The sequence below is a fragment of the Neoarius graeffei genome, chromosome 8 (genome assembly GCF_027579695.1).
Source record: "Neoarius graeffei isolate fNeoGra1 chromosome 8, fNeoGra1.pri, whole genome shotgun sequence".
NCBI lineage: Eukaryota > Metazoa > Chordata > Actinopteri > Siluriformes > Ariidae > Neoarius > Neoarius graeffei.
The window spans coordinates 64473307-64497837 of NC_083576.1; the positions used below are offsets into that span (position 1 = coordinate 64473307).

General features: G+C 41.3%; 1 protein-coding gene across 2 annotated transcripts in view; it reads left to right on the forward strand.

The window, feature by feature from the left end:
• fat2 (FAT atypical cadherin 2) overlaps positions 1 to 24531 on the forward strand; it is an 85204-nt gene extending 60673 nt beyond the window's left edge. For both annotated transcript variants that reach the window (XM_060928019.1, XM_060928020.1), the window contains exons 18-24: positions 540 to 737; positions 903 to 1692; positions 8966 to 9120; positions 17816 to 18233; positions 19612 to 19762; positions 20177 to 20694; positions 20854 to 24531. In XM_060928019.1, coding sequence (XP_060784002.1) covers positions 540 to 737; positions 903 to 1692; positions 8966 to 9120; positions 17816 to 18233; positions 19612 to 19762; positions 20177 to 20694; positions 20854 to 21329 — 2706 coding nt within the window. In that variant the 3' untranslated portion in view covers positions 21330 to 24531. The remainder of the gene's footprint in view (positions 1 to 539; positions 738 to 902; positions 1693 to 8965; positions 9121 to 17815; positions 18234 to 19611; positions 19763 to 20176; positions 20695 to 20853) is intronic.

Here is a 24531-nt window from a genome sequence, read left to right on the forward strand (position 1 = left end):
GCATCGATGCCAGACCTACGGGTAGATTTGACCCAGAAGTATAAATCTGCCGTTAGGCAGCATGAGCAGGGTGGTGTAGTGGTTAGCACTTTCATCTCACAAAGCAGGTTCTGGGTGCAAACCTGCTGGTTGGGTCTTTCTGTGTGGAGTTTGCATGTTTTCCTTGTGCCTGTGTGGGTTTGCTCGGAGTGCTCCAGTTTCCTCCTACAGTCCAAAGGCATGTGGATTAGGTCAACTGGTTACTGTGGCCTGTCCAGGATGTCTAGCGTGCCTCTTGTCTGACCAACAATGGATAAGCAATATAGAAAATGGATGAATAGCCTTTCATTATGGTCCTTTAGGAACTCAAAACAACACTGATTTGTTCCAGGTTGAAATTCATATAAGCCACAATGCCCCTGTCTTTGGATGATGATGATGATGATGATATTAGATAATAAGAGGAACACTGCATGGAGTGCTAACAATGGAAAACGGAGCCACAATTATGTTAATTTTAGACATAATTATGTTTTTAATGATGTTTAATTGTGTGGCAGGAAGAGGAGACTGTGGGCAAGAGCATTCTGCAATTGTTCTTCAGCGACAAGGACACACCTCAGAATGGACCGCCGTTTGCTTTCCATATTGTCTCTGGAAATGAAGGCAGACACTTCCATGTCGACCAGGGGGGACTCCTTTCTCTATCCTCCTCACTTAGGAAGAAAGGCAAATCTCAGATTGTACTCAAAATTCAGGTATTATGATGCTGAGTTAAATTTGCTTTGTATGTATGCCAATTTAAAAATTCTCACAATTTACACTTCATTAGTTTTCGTGAGAAAAAAGTCAAAGCACCTGTTGCAAAGCTACTAATTCAGTGGTGTCTCTTATAATAGCTAATGGCTTGAATATCTTTGTAGATCACTGACAGTGGCCACCCGCCTCTCTCCTCCATATGTGTCGTTAAAATCAATGTGACAGAAGAGAGCAAGTTCCCTCCTGCTGTGGCCCCACTGGATGTGTTCATTACTACAACTGAACAAACTTTCTCCAGACGGGTAATTGGTAAGCTACATGCCTCTGACCAGGACCCCCAGGATGTTCTGAGTTACAAGCTAGAAACAACGCACAATGGTCACTTCTCTTTGGACTCTGTGGATGGAAAGATTGTAGTGGAGAAGGCTCTTTGGCCAGGCGTTTATTTTCTCAACGTGAGTGTGACAGATGGCAAATTCACTGTCCGTTCTGGAGTGCGAGTACATGTATGGGCTGCATCTCAGCAGGACCTTGATCAGGGCTTCACCCTGCACTTGGCTGGCCTAAGTGCTGAGGAATTTGTATCCGAGTACTGGAGAATGCTCCAGCGCAATCTGGACATACCCAAACTGGAGCTGCACATTGCCAGCCTGCAGCAGGAACAGCTGTCTCACAGCCCAGAGGTACAGGTCCTGCTGGTGTACAAGGCTCAGAACAACTCGGCTTGGCCTGTGGATGCCCAACATCTAATGGCTGCACTGGAACGCATTAATGGCTCGCTGGGACTAAGCATACGGGGCATAAGGGGCAGTGGCTATGTGGGGGATGGCTGCCCTCAACCAGGATGCAGAAGTACTGTACTGATGAATGAGGACAGGGCAAGGCACTACAGCACTGCCCGGGCCAGCTTCGTCACTCCACATCACAGCTGGGAGAGCGTGTGCAGCTGTAATGGTAGGCAAAAAAACATGAAACAACAACAGTTACATTATGATGGTGATTAACAGAGCAACTAGAATCATCATGGGCAATATTGATGATGATGATGATGATGAGTTTATTTAGTAAAATAATGTACAAAATACAAGTATAGTGTACATTACAATACATGGATAGCACAATAAAGTGTAAAAACTTATTTCACTTATTCCTTCAGAGTCAGCAATTTAAGTTCAAAGGGTACAACAATGTTTACAGAGGAAACATTATATATTCCTTGCAAAACAATATATCAACAAAGACAATAAAATACAATTTTGACTCATATAATAGTATACCAGAAGGGAACCATCAGGGCTTTCTAGGCCTTCAGAGAAGGCCCAAACATATCAGTATTTCAAATGTTATATTTAATTAATTTCATTATAATTATTCTCTTCTAATTCTCATTTGTGTTCTCCCCGTGTCCGCGTGGGTTTCCTCCGGGTGCTCTGGTTTCCCCCACAGTCCAAAGACATGCAGGTTAGGTTAACTGGTGACTCTAAATTGACCGTAGGTGTGAATGTGAGTGTGAATGGTTGTCTGTGTCTATGTGTCAGCCCTGTGATGACCTGGTGACTTGTCCAGGGTGTACCCCGCCTTTCGCCCGTAGTCAGCTGGGATAGGCTCCAGCTTGCCTGCGACCCTGTAGAAGGATAAAGCGGCTAGAGATAATGAGATGAGAATTCTCATTTGGCCTCATTTTCTATCAAGTTTGCTTCAGAAATGAAAGGGTTACTGTCCTGAAAACATTAAAATCGAGTTATCCAATGACTTTTTTTGTTTGTTTGTTTGTTGTCTCTAGGCTGAGAAGAGTTTAGAGCTGGCTCACTTATTGGTTAGGACTTCATTGCCGGGACAGAAGACCATGGCAGTGTATGTTTATGTAGGAAGTGACAGATGAATTAACCAATCAGATTTTGATTTATAGTGTGAGGGATCAAAAATGTATCGCCCTCGGCCTTCTTGAAGACCAACACAAACTTAACCGCGAGATGGCGCCGTCAGCGCAGCAGTGAAGTCACCTTCCAGCCGGTGTAGTGTTCAGTAGTGTTAACGAATGCTAATTAAGCCGTCAAGGCAGTACTATCGAAAGCAAGCAGCACAGGCTAATGACCGAGAAACTAAGATTTCTGTCTCCAGACTCTTCTTCCCCGCACGCTCACCACAGTATTTTTCACTCAGATTTAAAGGTCTCATTGCATCGTTTTTTCATTAATTGTGCGGTGGTCTCTAGTATGAATGAATGCCCTGTGAGCCGGTTTTGGTGAAAAAAATGCTGTGGTTCTCCTGTTTTAGGCTGTTCTAGTTTGGTGGAGGAGTGGGTGGCGGGAGAACGACAGGATTTCAGCTCTTACTCATTAATATTCATGACATGTAAACATGTTACCTCTGATTGGCTAACAGCAATCAGTAAACGTGTTACCTCTGATTGGCTAACAGCACTGTGACGCTACCTCCAGTGGGTCAGAACAAGCAGATGTGGGTGTCTTTGTAAAAACTGTTTTGATTGGCTATTATGGTCTCGACATCGATGTTTTGACCAATAACAATGTAGATAACATGAATTTTACATCACATTCAATGAGATTTAAATGAGACTAAAGATGGCGACTTACAAATAATGTGTAAACATCGTTGGAGTTAATAAAGTTTGAACAGCATGGAGGAACATACCCCAACCCCCCGAAATTCTCAACGGATTTGGCATAATACAAAAAGGTCGTTTTTTACTCAGAAAAAGCGGAAATCCGCCGAAAAGCGGAAAACCCTCATCCCTGCCTAGCTTGTGACCATGTCATGCATGCTAACGTAGAGAATATGAACATGCTATTTTGTAACAAAAACCTTCGAACAAAAAGTCCATGTTTTACTTACAGCTTGTCAGCTGGTGGTCGATCGTCTTGACGGTACAGATCCAAATATTAAAAACAACCTCGAAGCAAAACCACTACTGAAGTAGGGATCGACCGATATGTTTTTTTCAGGGCCGATACTAGGGTTGCCACCTGTGTCTGACAAAAATCCTGGACATTTCGACCATCCAATCGACCTTTTTGCTTGTAAGCAACGGCGCCCTTCACACATCTAACCCAAGACAAAAATCGCCCTTCTACGCTGAAACTGTATTGCTCTAATTAGTAAAAATGACGCTTTTGCTAGTTATTTGTTTAGTTAATTGCTTTACATAATATAGCAGGTCTTCAGTAGCCTGGCAAGCCAGACTAAATGTGAATATTTAGTCTGGCCTCGATCCGTAGACATTTCCGAAGCGGGTAGGAGGAACAACCCGCTGTCTTTCAAACTGTCTCTGTGCGTATAGGCCAATGCTCTGACCAATCAGCGCAACAGTGACTGTGACGTAGTCAGAGCGACAGAAAGCAGTGGGGGAGGCCTTGAAATAAATAATTTTTCAAAATGCGTATTAATTAATAAACATGTTCTAGATATTAAGAAGTTTGGAGATAATGACCACAAGTTTGGAGTCTGTACCACATACATAACATACACTCATTTTTTTTTCCCCAAGTGTTTTTCAAGGGTTTGCTTAAACTGTTTTTGAGAGTTTTTATTTAGTGGTGTTTGGTGAAATAATTTCCCTTAAATTTAAAATAATGGGAAAATAAGAAACAAATCAAAAAGTAATGTTTCAAAGCTGTTTATTAATTCTTCGTACTGCACAAACTAGCCCCATCCTTTTGGCTACGAGCGGAGCCAGCTGGTAGATCAGACTTTTGCCATAGCCGGTCGGCAAAACAGCGAAAACGTCCTTCTTGAAAAGGAATGAGCGGAGAGCCTCTTCCTGCTCATGTTTCAACGAAAACCCCAAGTCTAATTCTTCTAAAACTGATTCCAAAGCGGAGTCAAACGCGCGCTGTTCACTAGCCGTAGCCATCTTTCCTGCTGCGCTTTCTCCAGCGTCGCGCAGCTTTGTCGTCACTCCTGCAAAAGGCCGCCCAAAGAATCCAAACAAAAACCTTGCGTTGTGATTGGCGGGCACGATTTGATGCCCGGAGTGTTTTTGTTTACATGGTGCGAGGCTAGACCCATTCGCTAGGCAAAAATATTTTTGGCCGCTAGGCGGGTGGGTCTAGTTTACTAGGCTAGGTCTTCAGTATTTTGGTTTATTTCCAACAGTTTTTGGTTGTGGACACCTGGGGGCAGTAGTGGGCACAGGTAAAAGGGAAATACATAATTAAGTTCTGTTTGTTTGCTTATGTGGAATAAAAATAAATAATCTAATTTTTCATTGTATCTAAGAATACCTGAATGTAACAATGTAAGGCGTAGTGTCAAACAGCTTACCTGATTGCTTAGAGTGTGGTGTGTGCTTTGCTTGTGCTTGCCTGTGCCTCTGCTGCTCTTGGCTAAACAAATACATAGGAGGACATGTAACTGATATAACTTGGCACATACAGTACATACAGGAGTATGTTACTACACTACACTATTTCATTTAATTCACCAAAACCTTACCTAATCTTCCATTTATATTTGGTGTTTTTCTTTGCTGCTGCTGCTATGAGTCCTGGCTGATTTTCAATGAATGTCTTGAACTCAGTACAGGACAACTGAAAGTTTAGCCTGACTTGAAGCTCAGCCTTCACCATTGCAACAGAGAGTCTGTTTCTTTTATCAGTCCAATCCGGTTCCAGGCTAGCACCAACTCTCTGCTGGGCCAGAGGAAAGAACCGCTTACGTCAGCGGGGGGGCGGAGTTGTTAAGACCAACAACAATAACAAGACCATGAAAGATCGCCATTTTTAAGCGCCGAGAAGCAGCAGCTGTACAAACGCGAAGTCATCCATTATTATTGTTGTTGTTGTTACTGCTGCTTCTTCCGTGTTTTTGCTTTGATATTCGCGCCAAGGTTTATGTAAACGTAGCGCCGTAACTGACGTATACAGCGACGTAAGTGACGTATACAGCGACGTAATGACGTATTCAGCGACGTGATGACGTGGCTCCGCTTAGTGGCGCTTAGGACGGGCGAGCTATGGAAAAGCAAACTGGTTCTCAGCTGGCTCGCAAGTTGAAATACACATTTTGCCCATCATGTACAAAAAACCGGGACATTCAGTGTCCCGGATTTTTATTTTTTTTTTCCGGGACAGACCATGAAAATCCGGGACAATCAGGAAAAACCGGGACAGGTGGCAACACTAGCCGATACTGATACCGATTATTATGGAATTGGGATGCCGATAACCGATATGTGCAACCGATAAATGTAAACATTATAATTCACATGAAATTAAACATAGCACGCACTGACACAGACCTTCATATCCATGAAATGTATGATTAATTGTAAAATTGAACATGAAATTTTGTGCAGGGAGATGCCAGCAGCATTTGTACAATAAAGTCAAACATTAGTTAGAATAAAATGAGAAATAAAATAATAATAAAATAAATATTCACCAATAAAAAAATAAATCACTCCCTATTATATTACAGCTCACCATTTTCAGTGGAAAATAAATGAAAATACACTCTGGATTCTTTTACACTAAGAACTAAGTAAGACTTACCAACTTCAAGTAGTTTTTAAATAACAAATCAAGTGTAGGGAGCTGCGTGCAGCATTTTTTAAAAAGTAAAATCAAACATAAAGTATGCTATCACTCCCTATTATGTAACAACTTAACAAGTAACCATCTACATTCTAATGCTTTTAATGCCCAAGCCTAATAAAATTTAGGTGGATTATATTGTAGTGAAGGAAGCATTACATGTAGTTTCAGCGAGACTAGTTGGTTGTAGGCTAATTCAAGTGCTTCCTTCCATAAGCTAAGTTTGCCTGGCTACACAGATGCAAATGGACAATTTTAACGAGTAGTAGATGAAGAATGTAAACATATAATGATGTTGTGCTTTTGCAACTTGTGTGTTTGTGACTTATTGCGGCAAAAGCAGCGTGTCCTTACCTTGAAGTGGGATCTGCTTCTGCCCGAGTGCCCATACGGCCGCCTTGAAACAGTTCACAGCGTTTAGCTACGCGTGTTGATTGTCTGTATCCCTTGTGCCGCTTCTGCCCGAGTGCCCGTATGACCGCCTTGAAACAGTTCACAGCGTTTAGCTACACGTGTCGATTGGCTATATCTCTTGTGCCAAACAAATCAGATGTTGTGGTGGGCGGGACCGTGTTCTTGAACTCAGAGAGGTGAGTGCAGGAAAGGACGTGCAGTGACAGTCGCGTTAGGAACGAAATGGCTGCAAAAAGGCATGTTATCGGCATATCGGTAGAAATTATGGCCAATACCGATAACCCTAAAAATGCAGAATATCGGCCCGATATATCGGCCAGGCTGATTATTGGTCGACCCCTATACTGAAGGCACCGAAGTTTGAAAAGTCACTGTGGTTGAAATGATCAGAACACAGTACTAACATTGCATTATACTTCACTGGTGGTGTTCCAAAGATAAATTCCAACCATTTCTTCTTCAGCTCTTCTATCTTGCAACGTTGCTCCGCTTAGGTTTCATTTCTGTCGGCGGCTCCAGCCTGACTTTGGACGCTCGTAACTTGGGCAGGGGAGGTCCCAGCCTCCCCAAACTTGGCAGCCAGCGACCTCTGCCCTCTCCCCAACGAACCAGCATTGCCAGGGTGGGCTAGCCCCACACCTCAGGATGTAATTCGCCCCGAGGCGAGCCGCGGTGCTCCGCTTAGGTTTCGTTTCTATCGGCGGCTCCAGCCCGACTTTGGACACTCGTAACTCGGGCACGGGAGGTCCCAGCCTCCCCAAACTTGTCAGCCAGCGACCTCTGCCCTCTCCCCAACAAACCAGCACTGCCAGGGCGGGCTAGCCCTGAGGCGAGCCGCGGCACTCCACTTAGGTTTCGTTTCTGTCGGCGACTCCAGTCCGACTTTGAACACTCATAACTCGCACAGGGGAGGTCCCAGCCTCCCCAAACATTGCAACGTTGATGTGTTACTGCCACAAATAACACAGGCACGAACTTGTTCAGACATGTTTTCAACTTGCTGTTAGGTCCTCTTCGTTAGCTACTGACGAGATGGGCTCTGCTATCTCTCCTCGTGCTTAAATCCGAACTTTCTTCCCATGGGCGGTCGCAAGCCAAGGTGGGTGAGGCCATGAATACTAATTTTCGAAGTGACATAAGTTCGTAGGGCTTTTTCAGATTCGCTCGTTTTTCCAATTATTTTCTTTCATAAGCTAATAGAGGGAATGGGAGCAGAATTACATTTTCACATGCAGCATGCATATGCAACTCAGAGTGAACTATGGTATTTCAAAAAGAGCCAGTATTAAACGTTTTTGGTGGAAGGGCACCTTTAAGTATTCATTTCCATGTGTAATTTACTTAGTTACTTTTAAAATCAACATCAACAACTACACAGAACAGAGTGACTTGGCACTAATCCCTTGCAAAATCCTTTGTCCTGTTGCTTTTTTGGTGTGGCTAAGTTTTGACTGAGCTGAAGTCTCATCTCATCATCTCTAGCCGCTTTATCCTGTTCTACAGGGTCGCAGGCAAGCTGGAGCCTATCCCAGCTGACTACGGGCGAAAGGCGGGGTACACCCTGGACAAGTCGCCAGGTCATCACAGGGCTGACACATAGACACAGACAACCATTCACACTCACATCTACGGTCAATTTAGAGTCACCAGTTAACCTAACCTGCATGTCTTTGGACTGTGGGGGAAACCGGAGCAAACCCACGCGGACACAGGGAGAACATGCAAACTCCGCACAGAAAGGCCCTCGCTGGCCACGGGGCTCGAACCCGGACCTTCTTGCTGTGAGGCGACAGCGCTAACCACTACACCACCGTGCCGCCTGAGCTGAAGTCCCAGCTCTAATAGTAATGGTTCACCGCTACAATATACAAATGAGAAGAATTCAAATAAACACCTAGTAGTACCCATTGTCTCCAAAGCAACGTGTTATAAGTTTCTGTTTGACCATGAAACAAAAAAGAAAAAAAATTGTGTGGTAAAGGACAGCAAATATTAAACCTTTTTGTGCTTGTGACATGTAATAGTCATATATAACTTTTGTCTTTTGTTGTATTTAGTCAACATTATAGCCAGAAATTGTTTTTGCAATGACATCACATCATAATCATGGCATGCATTTTGTCATCCCCCCCACACAATTTAATCTAATTTATCATTAGCAGTATTTTCTGCTTAGGCCAATGGTTCATTTGTAAGGCTCTCAGCTAAGTGATACCGTTTTTGGATTGCACTAATAATTTCCACTCTATGTATTTCAGACTCAGCCATGAGATTTGATGGACATGGTTATGTAAAATACCTTTTTGAGACTGATGAGGAAAAACACAACTTTCATCTGTCTTTTCGTATCAAAACATCTGATGCTGAAGGCACACTGATGACAACTAATGCCTCCGACTGGGGAACATTACAGGTATTACAGCTCACCATCAACATTCATCACAATAGTCAAAGACATCTTGGATGTGGGAACTCAATACATATGGCAACCAAGACAAGATAACAACAGCTTGTTTGTAAGAGACACAGAGTATAGTCTTCAAACTTCTTGTCCCTCCTCCTCTGCATGCTGTTAATGGTTGTGTTTAAGGTGGTTATGTAAATCTTGAGAAGAAACTTAAGATAGAGTTTAGCCTGCCATTGATGTGGGCTTCATATCAGTCAATTCAATCTCCTGAAATATTAGTCAGTCGATGTCGCTTTCCCAGAATCCATGTTATGGCTAAATTGTAATGAGTTTTGCTGTCCTTTTGTTCTTTTAGAGGCTTGATGTTGGTCCACTTCCTCTCCCTAAAATATTTATCTAGTGGGTCTGACAGTGTTTGGGGCTTGATTTACATGTAGGATAAAAAAAAAGATGAACAATACCCAGAAGATTACCTGTTAAACCTATAACCTTCATATTAAAGTAATGTAACGCCATCCATAGGGCCCCTCATTTACAAATCATACTAAAATATTTTATTCAAGTCCTGGCAGAGGTCTCTGCATTTCCAATGTGTGCTTCATGGTTTTGCAAATAACTAGCAATTTACAAACAGTATTGGATGGCAGAACTATTTGTCAGTGAATATTTAACAATTATTCCACGAAATCAAGTCGTACGTGACACGAGGGCCTTGTCGTGAGAGCCAACGAGGCATATAGCACTGACTTGGCTATAAGCCATGTATGACAAGATTGAGTGGAATAACTATTTTATTCTATCCACATTAACTGGATTTTGAGAAACAGAGCATTTTTATTTTTTGCAAATTAGATAAATAAAAACTTTATACAAAATGTCCGACAAAATTGTTTCCGCTTAGAATGTAAACAAACCAGCGAAATGACAGTAGCAATTTGTGAAAAATGCTATAATAATAATAATTCTTGAAAAATAAAAAAGAAATGTTCTTACCATCAAATACTTTTATTCCATTTTTTTTTTGTATTTTTTGGGTCTTCTTCTTCTTTAGGTTTTTTTTTTTGACAATTGGCAAACCAACTTAAAGGTGCATTACCGCCATCGACTGGGCTGGAGTGTGGAACAGGAGATATGGGGGGGGGGGGGGATTATATTCTTTTAGCTATTTCTGTTTCTTTGAAATACTCTAACAATTTTTGGGGTTTTGTTTTCGAGTAGAGTTTTTATTTCGTCCTCAGTTGGTTCAGCAACACGCTCCGCCATTTTGTTTTTCTCTACTCACGGTACATGAGCTGATAGCCTAGTAGTAGAGTAGCCAATCAGAGCGCACGATTCCTCATATCCAGTGAATGTGGATAGAATAAAAATTATTACACCTATCCATGACAGAAGGAAGAAAAGGTTACATCAGTTCTATAGCTGTAACATCTGTAGAAACTGACAGCTAATACCATCAAAGCAAACATACTTCTGATGTCTTACAAAAAAACTGAACTGATGCATTTAAATGATTCAGTCAGCAAAAAAGAAGAAGAAGAGTTGAATGCACTTGAATACATTGAATCATGTTTCTCTTTTGAATTGAGCTTCTGCAGATGAGGCATATACAGTGGGGAAAATAATTATTTGATCCCCTGCTGATTTTGTACGTTTGCCCAGTTACAAAGAAATGAGCGGTCTATAATTTTTATGGCACTTTTATTTTAACAAATAGACAGAATATCAACAAAAAGGTCCAGGAAAAAAACACATATAAAGGTTATAAATTTGTATTTGATCAGGTGAAATAAGTATTTGGTCCCTAAGCAAAACATGACTTAGTACTTGGTGGAGAAACCCTTGTTGGCAAGCACAGAAGTCGGACGTTTCTTGTAGTTGGTCACCAGGTTTGCACACATCTCAGGAGGGATTTTGGTCCACTCCTCTTTACAGATCCTCTCCAAATTCTGAAGTTTTGAGGCTGTCTATTGGCAACACAAAATTTCAGCTCCCTCCACAAATTTTCTATAGGGTTAAGGTCTGCGGACTGGTTAGGCCACTCCATGACTTTAATGTGCTTCTTCTTGAGCCACTCCTTTGTTGCCTTGGTCATATGTTTTGGGTTGTTGTCATGCTGGAAGCCCCATCCACGACCCATCTTCAGTGCTCTGACTGAGGGAAGGAGGTTCTCTTCCAAGATCTTACGCTACATGGCCCCATCCATCGGCCTCTTAATGCAGTGAAGTTGTCCTGTACCCTTAGCAGAGAAACAGCCCCAAAGCATAATGTTTCCACCTCCGTGCTTGATGGTGGGGATAGTGTTCTTGGGATTGTATTCAGCATTTCTCTCCCTCCAAACATGGCGAGTTGAGTTGATGCCAAAGAGTTAAATTTTGGTCTCATCTGACCACATCACCTTCTCCCAAGCCTTCTCTGAATCATTTAGGTGCTCACTGGCAAAATTCAGACGGGCCTATACATGTGCCTTCTTGAGCAGAGGGACCTTGCAGGCACTGCAGGATTTCAATCCATTATGGCGTAGTATGTTACCAATGGTTTTCTTGGTGAATATGGTCCCAGCTGCCTTGAGATCATTAACAAGCTCCTCCCGTGTAGTTCTGGGCTGATCCCTCACCCTTCTCATGATCATCCTTACCCCACAAGGCGAGATCTTGCATGGAGCTCCAGGTCGAGGGCGATCTATGGTCATTTTGTATTTCTTCCATTTTTTAATAATTGCACTAACAGTTGTCTCCTTCTCACCAAGGTTCTTGCTGATGGTCTTGTAGGCCATTCCAGCCTTGTACAGGTCTACAATCTTGTCCCTGGTGTCCTTTGAAAGTTCTTTGGTCTTGCCCATGGTGGTGGAGAGGTTGGAAGAGATTGATTCTGTTGACAGGTGTCTTTTATAACCATAATGAGTAGAAATTAGGAGTACTTTCTTAAAGTGACAGACTAATCTGTGTGCCTCATGGGCACATACAGTAACCAGTCAGTGGGAGCCAGAATTCTTGCTGGTTTGTAGGGGATCAAATACTTATTTAATTTGATCAAATGCAAATTAATTTATAACCTTTATATAATGTGTTTTTTCTGGACTTTTTTCATTGATATTCTGTCTCTATCTGCTAAAATAAAAGTATCATAAAAATTATAGACTGCTCATTTCCTTGTAACCAGGCAAACATACAAAATCAGCAGGGGATCAAATAATTATTTTCCCCACTGTATTATGCTCGTGTTCCTGTGAATAAAAAAGAAGAAACTCAGGTGATTTTCAAAGCTGAAATTCTAGTTAATGATCTCCTTTGACTTCATCAATAAGATATCATCAGCTTCTTGTCCTTCTCTCTCTTGCCTGTTGATTAATAAGTTAGCTGCTATACATCTTAAGTGGATTTAGAGTCATTTGCATTCATCCACACATAACCAACAGCAGCAGATTTCTCTGTTGTAACTTTTAAAGCTTTAACTCTAGGCTATTTTGTAGGCAGACAACAACTAATCTGAGGTCCAGCGTATTTTTTTTTAATGCAGACCCTGGAAAGAGAGCAAACTTCTTACCTGTCAAATTCAGTAGCACCCACAAAGAATTTAAACTCTGATCAAACATGCCCCTCTTCCATGAGGCTTCTGGGACAAATGTAGCTCATCCAACTTTGGCTGACATAGCACAACAGACCTGAAAGAGTGTGACCAGCCCAATGAAAGGGAACAAAGGATAAATCCCATGAGGCTGAGTGCTGATACATCAAAGCACATCGCACTCTTAGGTGGGGTTTACATTAGACCGTATCAGCGGATCATCAGATTAACGTTTTTAAAAACGATTAGCGTGCACACAGCAACGCCAATACACGATTCGCGTGCACACAGCAGCGCCAATACACGGATACGCTAATCACATGACTAATTCGGCATGTAAGTTGAGAAATGTGTCAGTGCGGCTCATCGCTTCCTCCTCAGCGGCTGCGCTTCAAATCACTCCGCCCTGAACAGCGAGTGCCCTCTGGAGGGTGCGCACTCTGGCCCTGCGCAGCTCACAGAGCGCGCGAGTGAAGTGCACGAGCAGTGATTCGGGACTGAGCCGCTGTGCGCAAGTCACTTACCACTTGCAAGTGGAAGGATGGCAAGCCTAAAGACAATCATAACTACACAATGGGCAGTATTTGCATCAGTATTTGCAGTATTTTCATACTTTTATACTCTTTAATGAAAGGTGATACAAGGCGGAAGTCCGCGCCGTTTTTCAGCAGTCGCATCACATGACCAACGCCAGCGAATCAGGAAGGTGGATGTCACAGTGACGTTGTCCAATGACGACGCCAGCTAGAGCTCAGCACAGCGTATCCGTGTATTCTCAATGTTTACACAGCACCGGACCAGACACGATCTGGATTGAATACGTGGACGCTGGCGGATTCCCGTTTCCCGGCGTTTCCAGGCGTTTTAATGTAAACGGACAGTGCATCCGCGAAGAAAACGAGACAGATACGGTCTAATGTAAACTTGGCCTTAGTGAGGATTCTGCTGCAGTAAATGCAAATGTCTGGCACCAAAATGATCGCCATTAATAATACATTGGCTGGCTTCGAAGTCAGTGTTATGTGTACAAATTTCATGCATATTCACCAGGTTTTGCATTTTTAATTAAAAGCAAAGAAGCTGATACGTGATATAAAATGTATGCGTGTGTAAGCCTGAGTAACTTCATTATTTATCAGTGCAATGGTTAAGGAGGCAAAAAAACTGCTCAACATGCATTGTAATAATTATCCTGGGTTCAGCATGATGTTGGTGTAGCTCAGGGGTGGGCAATTATTTTTTCCGTGGGGTCACATGAGAAACAGAAAATTTTGTGGCGGGCCGGACCAAAAGGCTGAACTAAATTCTGCATAATATTAATTGCATTTCTTTATATAAAGCAATAAATAACATTGTTTTTACAAGCTGCTAAGACTGGTAAGAGTATGGAAAAAACGAGGTTGCCTTACAAAAAATATCATTTATTCAATCAAATTTCCCAAAACAATGGTTAACAAAATGTGAACGTTTGTACCATTTTTTTTCAGTCACATTCACCCCAAAACACAATAAAGACATCACAATATTGTCTTTCTACTCCAAATATCAAGCAAGATACATCATATTATAATAAGGATGCCCACATTTGTAGTCTAATCACCTCATTTGGTGTTTTTCAGTTTTTTATTTGTTCAGTGAGAGAAATCTCGTCTCTGTTGGTCTTTAACGAGTGCATCAAAGTCAGGTTGAATGTCTGAGGTGGAGATGCGAAGCACAGCTGACAGATGATCATCAGTCCATTCGGTGTAGGAATCAGATCTACAGATCGGCTCGGGCTCCAGTGCCTGCTGGTGACGTCACACTATGTGATTGGCTGGACCGTTTGAAGATGACGTACAAGTTTGCGGTTGGTCTGGACAAATTACGGAAGTAGTTATCGCGGGATTAGGTTTCGTGGGATTTCATGTCATGTTCATGTCGTGCGCATTGCGTTTTTGTTGAACACAACTTCAAAATAAAAGCAATGCACATTCAGTCCATGCATGAGGTAAAATTAGAAAATACGTTTATTTTGTAATTTCTAATTAACCTTATGCGGGCCGGTCAGAATGAACCAAAGGGCTGGATGCGGCCCGCGGGCCGTAAAATGCCCAGGTCTGGTGTAGCTGAAGTGGATGGTTTCCTCACAGCTGCACGACTTTTCCTTGGCACCTGAATGGCACAAAAGTGTTTGGATGGCTGAAATTCAGAAATTCCTTTGTGTAATAATTTAACCAAAATGTGCTAACTTCACACCTACTTCATCAAAACATACAAAGCCATTTACTCACACATGTTAACTGTTGGATTATAAACCCCTGCACAAACTTTGGGCGGTGGATATAGAAATGGGTTCCTTCCATCCATCTGGTCACATTTTCGTTTCCGGGCCATATCTTTAAAACTACTGAAGATATCTTTATGAAACTTTGTATACATATCAAGCAACATGTGAACTGGTGCCTTTTGCTATTTTGGATTTTTGGAGGAAAAAAAAGTATTTTTCAAATTGTTACATAAAAAATAGATTTTGACTTAGTTTCTAAGAGCAGTGTTTGTTTCCGGAGCATATATCCAAAACTATTCATGATACGGATTTGAAACTTGGTATACTTGTTAACAAGGTGATGTAGATGTGCCTTTTCATACTAAGAAATTTGAGAAATTTAAATTGTTCATGTTTCCATGGAAACAATTTCAGACTTAGTCTCTCAGGTTAGTCTTAGGGGTAGGTTTTGTTTCTGGAGCAGAACTTGAAAACTATGAGTAGTATGGTCTTGAAAGTTGGTATATGTGTTTATTAAGTAATGTATATGTGCCTTTTGATACTAAGAAATGTGAGAAATTTTAATTTTTAGCTCCCCTGGACCAAAGGTCCGGTGGGTTTATGCCATGGGCTGCTGAGGTCAGTGTAAAGAGGTAGAGTTGATTTCCTGCAGCAGAACTTGAAAAAAGTGACAAATAATATCTTGAAACTTGGTATATAGTTGGTATATAGGGCGGGGGATATAGATGACTCTGTATTCTTGTTTTAATACAACTACTCGGCAGTTAATTTAACTAGGAAACTGCCTACTAACTTGTAAATTCGAGGAATACAATATATTGGGTGTTTTATACCCTCTTTAGCAGCTGTTGGCCTGAAAACCACTTGGATCGTTGCATCACTTTACAGGGGTTTCCCCAGAAAAAAATATCAGAGTGGTGTTACTGATGCGGAGCCCGGCCTGTAAAGGCTGGCTGCTAGGGCGGTCCGGGGGCATGCTCCTCCGTAAAATTTTGAAATCGGAGGCTTCAAATAATGCATTCTGATGGCATCTATGGCTGATTTAGGCACAATTCAACATTATTAGATTTGCTGTTTTTTTTTTACCTTGTCAAATATGCAAGGGACAAAATTTAAAGGGAAAAATTTGATTTGAAATGAAAACACTGGAAACAGTCAATTCAGATAAACATTTAATTTTATTGCACAACAAAAATTGCATAATATTGAACAGTATAGGGAATCGAGGTCAAATCAGGCAACAGCACCATTTAGCGACCAGCGCCTAGAATGTGGGTTTATGTATGGATGCAAACAGCAGTCAGTGCACGCAGGAAAACCCTTTGTTTTCACTTCTGGGTTGAGTACCAGGATAATCTAGACCTACTACAATATCTTCCTATTTCTATAGTTATTACTCATTTTCAGAGGGGAATAGGAGATATTTAGGTGCAGAAAGTACTCTGCATTGTACAATTTATGGCATTGATTTTTTTTTTTTTTTTTGGTGTGCAAGTGACAGCATGGTGCTGACATCGCACAGTGCGGTGGAGCGCCGCGTATCCATGCTTTGAGGAAAGCCCTGCTTTAGCATCCTAGAAGCACAGGACAGTTCAAAGTGAGCTGCTGTTGCTGGCCCCATTTCCTCTAAGCTCTATCTAGATAAGCTGTCATTATCACTGAACATTCAAATCATACACTGCTACGATAGCGTCCTATGTAGCTTGGTAGTATGTGATATTGAATGAACCCACTTTACTGCACTCACACTTTATATATGTTCATGTCTTAGTGGTTCTCATTAAGTGTACGTGTCTTAATGATCATCATAGTTTTAGATGGAGACATAGCTAAAAATCCAGACAAAACCCCCCAACTTTAAAGTGAGCTAGTATGTTTGCAACAAATTCACATATTTGAAAGAGATTTATTTAGTTTGTACATTCATGCTATGCAAATTCATGAATCTGGATTTCATAAATCTCTATGTGTGTCAAGGCCATCTATATTACTAAAGGAAGGCTGTCTATCTCTCTGTCTCTCTGTCTGTTCACCTATGCAAATCGACACGGCTGGGCGCACATACTCCATATTTTGCACATGGATTGGTGACACCCCAGAGGGGCCCAAGACAACATTTTTGATTTTCCAAAACATGGGATTAGTGCTAATCCAACACACTATTCATTTCCCATAAGCTACATGCTCACGCTAACACACTGCGCACAGCATTGACAGGGAATCCCTAATATGTAGATTGCTGCATGGTATTAAGATACATCATCCAGTCAAAAGCAGTCTATTATGTTTCCTTTTTAATTGCTTCTAAACATGCTAATATGGCAGCAGAAAGTTGGTGATAGATCCATCATATAAACTCGCCTCCCTGTACATAAAGCTTCAGTTACTATCAGGTAACCTGTCTCTATGAATCTATTGTTTCTATTCTGATATGCAAACATAACAGTCATGCCCAATTCCATGCAGCTGTATGATCAAACCCTAGGATCAATACAGCCCATGTGTAGAGCACCATTCAGAGGAAATCAGGTTCACGGGCAATAACTATGAGTATTATCTGGAGGAAATCTAGATGGTTATTAGTCTTAAAGGTCAGGACCCAGTGTAGTGTATAATTTTAGGATGGTATGTGGTATTGTGGGATGCCCAACATGTCTGGGTGTTGTATTTTTCATAGACTAGGATGCAGATCTTTTGTTTAATACCCATTATTTTTTAGTGCATGGATAGATCGATGGATGGAACATTGAACAATTATTCTTGTTCTGGGAAATCAATGGGAGCTCAATGTTCCAAATTATTGAGCAGTATGAAAATAAATGGTGTTGAGAAAAATACAGTATTTGTAAAAACATCTTAACCTCTGTGCAGCTGGTGGAGAAGAAGCTCCAATTCCGGTACAGTTGTGGAAATCTGCATCCTGGTGTCCTGCATTTGGGGACTCATTTGGTGGCTGATGGCCAATGGCATGACGTCTCCCTGGAGGTCAAAGGAACTAACCTGAGGCTCTCCATGGACGACATACACTCCATCTCCAGAGACCTGCAGCAGCCTTGCAGCCTAAGTCAAGCTCGTGGGGTCCTGCTGCTTGCTAACACCAACCCTAATGCCAACTCGTCAGGCTTTAAGGGCTGTCTAGATCGACTGTACTTTAACGGGCAAACTGTGAGGACAGATGAGGGCTCGCAGAGAAACCGACTCTTCGGAAAGTACCAGTGTTGCAAAGAGGAAATCTGTGCCAGCAACCCTTGTAAGAATGGAGCTACTTGTCAGGAAACATTTAATGGAGGTGAGGATTAAACTCAATACATGAATGCAGTTTTTGTGTAATACAACATTTTTAACTCCCAAGATTCATCATTTGTAGTTTGACATCATTTGATTACATGTGACGAATGTTCATTCTTGAACAAACCCATTATTTTTTTATTTTGTTGTAGTGGTCAGCCATCTTATACTTGTTTCCTGTCAATTGGTGAAAAGGTTTCTAGCATTTGATTCAGAATATCGGCTCTGCAGTATTCTGTCTCACTTGTATGTCACTTTGGATAAAACTGTCTGCCAAACAATTATATTAATGGTATTTAGCAGATGCTCTTATCCATACCTGGAACAGTTGGGGGTTAAATGCCTTGCTTAAGGGTACTTCAGCCATTCCTGCTGGTCACAGGAATCAAACTGACATCCTTTTGGTCCTAAAGCTGCTTCTCTAACCATTAGGCCATGGCTTCCCCTTCAGTAAGCCCTTCAGTAAGGGGAGAAAAATGCTAATTAAATATAAATCATATGTCGGTCTGTATGCAAATTAAACTCCATCCATTATCTGTAACCACATATCCTGTGCAGGGTCACGGGCAAGCTGGAGCCTATCCCAGCTGACTATGGGTAAGAGGCAGGGTACACCCTGGACAAGTCGCCAGATCATTACAGGGCTGATACATAACCATTCACACCTACGGTCAATTTAGAGCCACCAATTAACCTAACCTGCATGTCTTTGGACTGTGGGGGAAACCCATGCAGACACGGAGAAAACATGCAAACTCCACACAGAAAGGCCTCCATCAGCCACTGGGCTTGAACCTCGAACCTTCTTGCTATGAGGCAACAGTGCCAACCACCGTGCCACCCTTTTTTGCAAATTTGATAAATAAAAACTTTATACAATACGTCCGACAAAATAATTTCCACTTAACTAACCGGCGAAATGAGAGTAACAATTTGTGAAAAATGCTAGAATAATAATTCTTGAAAAATAATTTAAAAAATATGTTCTTACCATTAAATACTTTCATTCCATATTTTGTTGCTTTTTTTGTATTTTGGGGGGTTTTGTTTTTGAGTAGTGTTTTTATTTCGCCCTCAGTTGGTTCAGCAACACGCTCCGTCATTTTGTTTTTCTCTACTCATGGTATATAAGCTGATATCCTGGTAGTAGAGTAGCCAATCAGAGTGTGCAATTGTTCATATCCAGTGAATGAGGATAGAATAATCAATGATATTTACGTCACCTGTCAGTGGTTTTAATGTTATGACTGAATAGTGTAATAAGTCATAATATATTAGGAAGTACATCAGTCTCAGTAATTTCTGTCTGCCACCTTTGATTTCCAGTGAAATAACTCCATGTTGAACTGTGTGAATGACTGTGATATTTTTGTCTGCAGAGTTCAGCTGTAGCTGTCCACTGCAGTTTATGGGCACACGATGTGAGCTGAATAACCCCTGTGCATCTCAGCCTTGTGGCCCTGGCAGCATGTGTGTGCCAAAGGTTGAAGGTTACATGTGTAACTGCTCTGAACAAATTCCTGGAAGCAGGTATGATGTGAATTTCGCAGAGCTCTGTACTCTGTTTACACACTTATTTCAGTCATGCACTATATAGCGTCAATGTGATCTATCTATCTATCTATCTATCTATCTATCTATCTATCTATCTATCTATCTATCTATCTATCTATCTATCTATCTATCTATCTATATTCCACAATATCAGAGACAACACAAATTATGTAGAAAAATTCCAATGAGTAAGAGTGATTTTTTTTTACAGTGCCCTCCACAATTATTGGTACATAGTAAAAAGGGTTAGAATTTACATATGAACAAAGTCATAAGAAAAATTTGCTCCATCATTCATACTCCACTTAATTGTTCATAACTTTTTAAATGAGTTTAAATTGTGAGACTATATGGCTCATGGATATATTCCTTCTCTCTGTTAATGTACAGATGTGAATTACCAAAAGAGGAATGCTCTCCAGACTCCTGTCTCAGTGGATTTAGCTGTATAATGGATGATGGCTCCATCCGTTGTAAGACTCTGCCACAGGTATCAGGAGGAATTGGATACGTAGAGATAGTTGGGATCTGTGCGGGCGTGTTTGGCCTCATCTTTTTTGTTGCTGCTTTTGTATTCATTCGAAAACGCTACGTTAGTTACAAGAAGCACAAGCCGGTTTGCGTGCAAGACTCAAATGGTTACTTCCCTACGGGCCTGACCAAAACCATGCTGCGTGACGGAGGAGACACACCTCCTATGGAAATGAACACGTTGATTGGTAGGAACGACCTGGACCACAGCCCTTTCCGTTCTCTGAAGCCGCAAGAGCAGAGGGATGTGAGCTCCCGGGGCCACAAGGCTCAGGGTCCTGTAGTGTGCAGTGTAGCCCCTAATCTTCCTAATCCCCCATCATCCAACTCCGATAATGAGTCCATCAGAAAAAACAACTGGGATCCAGGGTATGAAGGTGAGTATGGAAATGTTTACCCAGTGTCTGGTAATTAAGAGGGAGGGCAAGTTGGCAAAAGTATTTTTTTCTTTACAACTAAAATGTTGACTTAAATAAATATATGTACTGGAGCTTTAAAGCAAGTTCAGTTCATCTTACTCTCCTCCCTGTTCTTAGTGTACCCTGCTGATCCGGACTACTTTGGGCGACCCACTGTGCAGGAGTTCCCACAGTTTGACATTGTTGAGGGCACATACCCCACCATGCCCTCAACAGACTCTCGGAGGAACTCTCGTTTTGGGGGTTTCCCATTCCCGCTGGAGCGCAATGAGCGTCGTGCCCCGTTGCCGCCCTGCTACAGCCACCAAAACCTGGATGACTTCCTGGGACCGGACGGCCTGCCGCTGCCCAGCTCTCAGTGTCCTAACGAGTACACGGCCATCAGTTATTACCCTACACATCACGCACGTAGCATGGACAACGTCTCAGCTGGGTATAAACGGCTGAGTGTACGGCTGAGTGTAGCCCAGCCCTCCTACGCAGACTGTGGCTCTTCCACACGCTCTGCTATAGCCGCTCACTCTTCTCGAGGCCGTACTGGCTCAGACATGGTGGAAAGTGACTATGGTAGCTGTGAAGAGGTCATGTTCTAGCAAGTACATGCATTCGAAAGACTCCCATCCGGACTGAGATTTCAGAGTAAATGATGAATTGTGAATTTCAGGGAGATTCATAGGAGAGAAAAATAAATGCGTTATTTCCTGTCTAAAGCAGTCATATGTGAACGTAATTAATAATTTTGTCAATTACAAATGCATGGTACATTTTGTCAGTTTGCAATTTGACTCTAATGTTATGGTTTACAGATATCAACATGAATTCATCGTTGTTAGCTATAGCTGGATTGTACACATGATCCTTGGAGTCACAATCATAGTCAAAGATTTTTCAAACTGATTTATGATCCGTAAAAGTAATCAATTAACAATCACATTGAGGGATTTACTTATGATTAGTTTTTAACAGGAAATAACAACAAAAAAATACTACCAAGGCACTAGATCTCCCTGTACTGAACAGTATTATTATTATTATTATTATTTTTAAGGTAAACTGAACAACTATTGCTTGTAAATGGTTGACCAAGAACAGAAAATCTTGTTCTTCTGTATTTGAAAGATGGCAGCTGTTCGGAGCTGCAGAGTATCCATCCCTTCAAATACATCATCGTGGTTGGTGTTTACAGCTTCATTCATGTACTGATATGTAGTATGTGTTGCATGACTTTATAAAGAAGTCAAAAAAGAGGGTGTAAGGGGATTTCAGTGTTTGAGCTGATAAATAATGCTCCTGTGTGTGGCGTTTATTTTAGTCCTCTATTTAGCACCAGTTGAGAGAGCAGTTGCAAATTATGCTCAAATTTGAAAACATAGCACCAAAATGTTGTTCCTCGTCTTGTTATAAATTGCACGTTTTATTTAACGAGACAAATCCGAGAGCATGTTTGGCTTCATATGTGCTTGTGCTAACCAGCAGACTAAATCTTTTAGTTCACAAAGAGCCAGCTTAATGGTTAGAGAAGTAGTGTTGAGACTAAAAGGTTGCTGGTTCAAGTCCCTGGACTAACGTGAATGGCTGAAGCAGCTTGAGTAAGGCACCTAACCTCCAACTGCTTCCCCAGGCTACTCTGGGTATGTTGTATGTTTGCTGAATGGCATTAATATAACAAAGAAAGTGGCAAGTTATTAAGACTATTGAAAGAAATACAGATGATGTGCGCTTCAAGCTCCTTGCTATTGGGAGTTATCTGAGCTATTCCCCATGCTGTGTGTACCTAAGGATTCAGTTAGGATGATCATCCTCTGTTCTTAAAGCCATAACTAGTGCTTGATCGCATTATTAACATTTTTCTCGGCGCATGCTGAAGCACTTGTGATATGATGTTCCTGTGTAATTGGTGAATTGAAATGGTGCAGTGTTCGACTTTATGTGTGTCAGTACTTTCAGGCATTTGCAAGCCTTTACCTGTGATGAAAAGGGCCACTTGTTAAATTGAGTACAAATTGTAATGAGCTTTTTTTTTTTTTTTGTGGTACAAGATAGATATATTCAGACTGAAGCTGAGGCTGGTCCTTGGATATTTACATATAGTGTAGAAATGTGGTATAATAGATAGATTCCAAATGATTGGGTTATAATTGACATATATACATTCTTGTGTTTGTGTTATCAGTTAGTATTTTTAAATGTGAAAACGTGCACTGTTTTTCCCCCTAATGTTGCAAATGTGAAGAGGTTGATGATCAAAAGGGAATTAAATTAAAATTAGTCTATAAACCAATTAATATGCGACCTAGTCGTGCAACTACCACACATTCCTGTCGGCTGAGCTCTGCTTAGGCATTGGTGAAGTGAGAAAGTATATAATATCAACCCTGTGTAACTGCTATTTCATAATTATTTTATTTTTGTCAAGCTTGTCACTGCTGCATATGCCATTTATTGTCTTGTATTTGACAACTTGTGTACATGTGAACCCTAATCAGTAGGGATTTGCAGTCCAGTACAAAATTACTGGGTTTAGACTCCATGATGTGGACGTGGGATTTATACTTAAGCTGTGCACACACACACACACACACACACAGCTACATGCTCACTGCATGTCCTCTTCTCTCCTACTGATCACTATGTCATTGTGATACATCATGCTTAGTGGTTGGACCGAAATAAAATGTTCTAGTCCCGTTCTTTATGGCAGCTCTGTCAGTTCAGTTGGCTACAAAGCCATTGTTGTATATATAGTGAGTGCAGTGATCCAGTGAGTTCAAGAAAGAATGTATACTTTTGTATTTTCACAATTTAATGTGGGACGAATCCCATGTTTTAAATCTGTTCCTCTGTGAGAGAATAATTTCCTTTTAGTTTTCATCATCACTCGAAATTAAATAGTGCTATATGAATAAATGTCCATGTTTAATTAATGTGTTGTCAATTAGTGTCATTGATTCCTCTTTTCCTAGTTAAGCCTGTTGATTCCAAGTACTATGAGTCATGTACGGTAGCCAGAAATGCACAACACATTAACAAATCAAAAACATATCCGCAAAAGAAAAGCATGACAGCAACAAGAAAAACACAATAGCAAATTAGAAACATACACACTATGGCCAAAAGTAGATTAAAGTATTTATTATATCTAGGAGAGAGAGTGTTCATTGTGCTGCTCACGCTACCATTTAATGATGATCTTTGTGTTACGATGCTTTTGGGAAACTCGGCACTGGACTGTTGACACAGTGCAGGTTTGGTTCATGGATTCATGCTGTTCGTGTCAAATTCTGACCCTACTATCTGTGTGCCTGAGCAGAAATTGAGATTCATCAGACCAAACTACATTTTTCCAGTCTTCAACTGTTCAGTTTCAGTGAGTCTGTGACAACTGCAGCCTCAGCTTTGTGTTCTTGGCTGACAGAAGTGAAACCTGATGTGGTCTTCTGCTGTCGTAGCCCATCCACCTCAAGGTTCGACATACGGTGAATTCTGAGATGCTTTTCTGCTCACTATAGTTGTACTGAGTGCTTATCTGAGTTACTGTAGCCTTTTTGTCAGCTTGAACCAACTCTGTTGTGAAAATCCCAGGAGATCAGCAATTACAGGAATATTCAAACCAGCCTGTCTGTCACCAACAATCATGCCATGGTCCAAATCACTGAGATAATATGTTCCCTCATTCTGATGGTTGATATGAACAATACCCGAAGCTGCTGGCCTGTATCTGCATGATTTTATGCATTGTACTGCTGCCACACGAGTGTTTGATTCGATGATTGCCTGAATAAAGTGCTCATAGAA